This window comes from Suricata suricatta, chromosome 9 (genome assembly GCF_006229205.1).
Source record: "Suricata suricatta isolate VVHF042 chromosome 9, meerkat_22Aug2017_6uvM2_HiC, whole genome shotgun sequence".
In the NCBI taxonomy this organism is placed as follows: Eukaryota; Metazoa; Chordata; class Mammalia; order Carnivora; family Herpestidae; genus Suricata; species Suricata suricatta.
The window spans coordinates 88661680-88665957 of record NC_043708.1 but is presented as its reverse complement, the minus strand read 5'-3'; the positions used below and the strand labels follow the sequence as shown (position 1 = coordinate 88665957).

General features: G+C 36.9%; 1 protein-coding gene across 3 annotated transcripts in view; it reads right to left on the bottom strand.

The window, feature by feature from the left end:
- Nucleotides 1-2102: 2102 nt before the first annotated feature.
- The window catches only part of DTWD1 (DTW domain containing 1), an 18034-nt gene continuing 15858 nt past the window's right edge, over nt 2103-4278 (bottom strand). For all 3 annotated transcript variants that reach the window (XM_029951420.1, XM_029951419.1, XM_029951421.1), the window contains one exon: nt 2103-2430. In XM_029951420.1, coding sequence (XP_029807280.1) covers nt 2183-2430 — 248 coding nt within the window. In that variant the 3' untranslated portion in view covers nt 2103-2182. The remainder of the gene's footprint in view (nt 2431-4278) is intronic.

Sequence of the window (4278 nt, the reverse complement as noted above, 5' to 3'; positions counted from 1 at the left end):
TTAAATGGCAATAGATTTTGGCTCAGGGAAGTCCAAATTTAGCCCAGAGAAATCCAACTTTGGCCCCGCTTAAATCAATTTGGGGCTTCCTCTGTTCCCAGGGCCAAGTTCTAAACATGAAGAAATCCATTTTAAATCCATTCTCATAAAATAAATGCTAAATAGGCAAGCCAGCTGGTGTATTTGGGTAAGACAATGGGACTGATAATGTTCAAACCTTATATAATCCACATAACTTTTGATGAATACATAATAAAATGGTGACTTCACTGAACCCAATCAGAAGTCCCACGTTCTACCACTAACTAGCTGTGTGACTTATGGGCAAGTTTCTTAATCTCTTTAGGTCTCAGCTGCCTATATAATCAGAGATTGCTCTAAATTAATAATATTGCAAGTAACCTGTATCCACAGGATGTGAGTAGTCATTATTTACTCAGATAAGTTTAGGAATACTAACTTAAATAAAATTAAAGATGTTTATTTCAAGACTTTTTAACACTTTTAAGCTGAACCTTTTGAATCTCTAAGAGGGAACTACAACTTGTAGGAAACAAATTTCACCAATGACTCATTTTTTTATAAAACATATTATGTGTCGCACGAAATATGCTTTGGTAAACGTGCTGATATTGCTAGCATCCACATGGTTGAATTTATCAGTCAGGATCCCAGAAAGAAACAGGGCAACTTCATATAGGGGCATTGGAGAAGAATATAATAAAGTGACTATTTACAAAGAAATAGGCAGGGTTTAGGGAAACTAAAAAGGAGTAATGAACTGCTCTGGGGCTAGGTACAGTGGGGAGCCATTCCTTCCTGTAATAGAACAGGGGCCTGAAATTAGAGAGGGTAACTTGGATAACTGCCTGGAAACAGATGCCTGATAGGATGGTCTTCTGCAGAGGGACACAGCCAATCCATGCTCACTTGACATGAAAGGAGCCACAGAAATAAATAACATAGGTCCATTTTTCTTTCAACCTCCAATCTCCTGCTGGTGCTTTCATCTGTTGAACATAACTGAAAGCCAGAGGACAAGGGGACCTACCTCACAGAGCAGAATGGAAAAGGATGGAGGACGAATCTAAAGGGACAAATAGAGGCTACTGAGCAGAGCTCCATTCACAAGCAGCTAGATTAGGTGAGTAAATGATGTCCTCAGGACTCAGTCTTATCTCCCCATTCCACTTTTCCTCTGTTGGCTTCATTCTCAGGCAAGTTCCCACTATCTGCAGCACAGATGCCACCAGCAGCTCTAGGGTTATAGCATGGTTAGTTCACAATTTGAAACAAAACAATAAAAAGAGTAACACATATATAGCACTGAGTATAGCCAGGTGCTGTTGAAAGCTCCTTAGACACATCAACTCGGTTAATCCTCACAATAATGTTATAAGGTAGAGACTGTACTATCATCTTTAGAAATGAAGAAACTAACTTATGGCTGCTAAGAGGAAAAGGAAATGCTGAGATTTAGATTCAAGTAGCTAGCTCTAGAATCTGTGTCCAATTGCTTTTTGAAATATAAACCCTATCTCCTACAGCATTCATATCATTTATCAAAAAGTAGGCTGGATCATGTGCTCATCCTTGGCTCAACCATGGGGCACTTTGTTAAACTGGGCCATATGTCCTTACTTATGGTAAGACACGACGGCCAGTAATTTCGCCCTAAAAAAGAGGTCAGGCAAATGTAAAAAGCAGTAAATGTCCATCACAGGAAGTGTGGACTTACAGAAACAGCCCTAGGGACTAAAGCCGCAGTTCTAGTTCTGCCTGTTTGCCACAAACCTCAAGCCAAGTATTTATGACTTCATTTTCAGTGAGGAGATTCTGATTCCATCTACCTCCAAATGTGGTAGTGGGTATAGATGGAGATATATGAAGGTCCCTAAACAAATATTATGTCTATTTATACAGATATAACATATTATTATATTAAAATATAGTAATAAAATTGAGCTACACCAAACTTGAACAAATAACTTCTGAAATGAGTTTTTTCAGGCAAAACTATCTCTAAAAACTCCCTTAGAAAATGAGGTAAATGAATGAAACCTTATTTTTTCAAGTGATCTAACAGACATTATATATTAATATTTCCTAATAATTAACAAAGCACAAGTATAAGTTTATTGATTTTTAAAAAAATAAAAGGACATAAGTAGCTTTTTAAAAACTAATGGATAAGTTTCCTTGTTTCTTTGTCTCCAGAGCATTTGGCATTCTTTATCAGTTGGTACATAAAAGAGTAGAAAAATAAGAGATTGTCATATTGTCCTTGGTATTTCTCTTTTAATATATCAGTGTGGTAGTCTACGAGAAAGTAGTAAATGGCTTCAATTGTGGAAAGGAAGGTGTCTGGCTTTCCTTTTTGATGGCGCCAAAAGCAGGTTTTTCTTGTTTTCAACTCAACTTGTAATAGTCCTGCCAAAAACAAATAAGAAAAGTATAAATATTTCTTCTTAACCACAGGATCTGGAACAACAATGATATTGTTATTATCTTACTTATTTTAAGAATTTTTTAGAGAATAGATAAGTTCCTTCAACCCCAACCAAATAGGATATTTTCTTAAATGGATTAAGATATATACAGAAGCAATATAAAACACAGAGCAAAATCTTATACATGAATCTTAGAACTTCCAAACATGAGTTAAAAGTAGTCAATTATTAAGATGCAACTTTATATCTACCAATGTCTTTATACATTTGAACCACTGACAGGGCTAAATTCACCAATATTCAGAAGGGTTTCATTTCCTTGATAAACTGACATTTCAAACATCATTCTAAAACTCACTGAGAGAGATAGGTAGGTTAATGGTCTTTAATACAGTTAAAGTTTACTTCTGGATTATCACTTTTTGGCTATATCTTCATGAACAGAGTATCTAAAGTTGTTTCTTTACTCTGTCACAGAGTCACAGTCACCTACAATTTCTTATTCCTGTGCATTTAAAGAGAAAGCAATTCATAAAATCACAGAACAGTACTTTGACCTCTTAAAACTCAGATATCAATATAGAAATCTCAAATGCTTTTAGCACCTCAGACCAGTACTTAGACTCACTTTATATTTATTTTGCTATACTATTTATAAGGCATATTTATTTCAAAGGGAGAAAGTAGTATTAAAGAGAGAAGGCAGTATTAAAATGAGCATCCCTACCCAGATTAGGAATTTATGAGTTACCAATGATTTCCTACCTTCACACCTCTCTTTAACCAAAAGCTACTTGAGAAATGCAGCAAAGAATGACAAGAAATAGAACTGTTTTGAAAATTAAGATTTTAAGAGATATGGAGGATCAAATGTCTAATAGGAGTCCCAGGGGGAGAGAACCAAGAAAATGAAGGAGGGATAGCATTTAAAGGGAGAATGTCTATGACTTTTCCAGACTATTTTTAAAAATGCAAAGCCACACATCCATGAAATAATGTATCTCAAGCAGAATAAATATACAGAAATCAATGCCTAGATCCATCACACAGTAGTGTAGCTGCAAAAGAGCAAAGTTAAAGAAATTTTTAAAGCAGGGATTCCTTGGGTAAATACCTAGCAGTGCTATTGCTGGGTCATAGGGGAGTTCTACTGATAGTTTTTTGAGGAACTTCCATACTGTTTTCCAGAGTGGCTGCACCAGTTTACATTGTCACCAACAGTGTAGGAGGGTGCCCGTCTCTCCACACCCTCGCCAGCATCTATAGTCTCTGGATTTGTTCATTTTAGCCACTCTGACTGGCGTGAGGTGGTCTCTCAGTGTGGTTTTGATTTGTGTTTCCCTGATGATGAGTGATGTTGAGCATCGTTTCATGTGCCTGTAGGCCATCTGGATGTCCTCTTTAAGAAGTGTCTGTTTATGTCTTCTGCCCATTTCTTCACTGGGTTATTGGTTTTGTGGGTGTGGAGTTTGGTGAGTTCCTTGCAGAGTTTGGATACTAGCCCTTTATCTGATATGTCATTTGCAACTATCTTTTCCCATTCTGTCAGTTGCCTATTAGTTTTCTTGATTGTTTCCTTTGCAGCACAGAACCTTTTTAACTTGATGAGGTCCCAAGAATTCATTTTTGCTTTCATTTCCCTTGCCTTTGGGGATGTGTCAAGTAGGAAATTGCTGCGGTTGAGGTCAAGGAGGTTGTTTCCTACTTTCTCCTCGGGGGTTTTGATGATTTCCTGTCTCCCATTCAGGTCCTTCAGCCATTTTGAGTCTATTTTTGTGTATGGTGTAAGAAAGTGGTCTAGTTTCATTCTTCTGCATGTTGTTGTCCA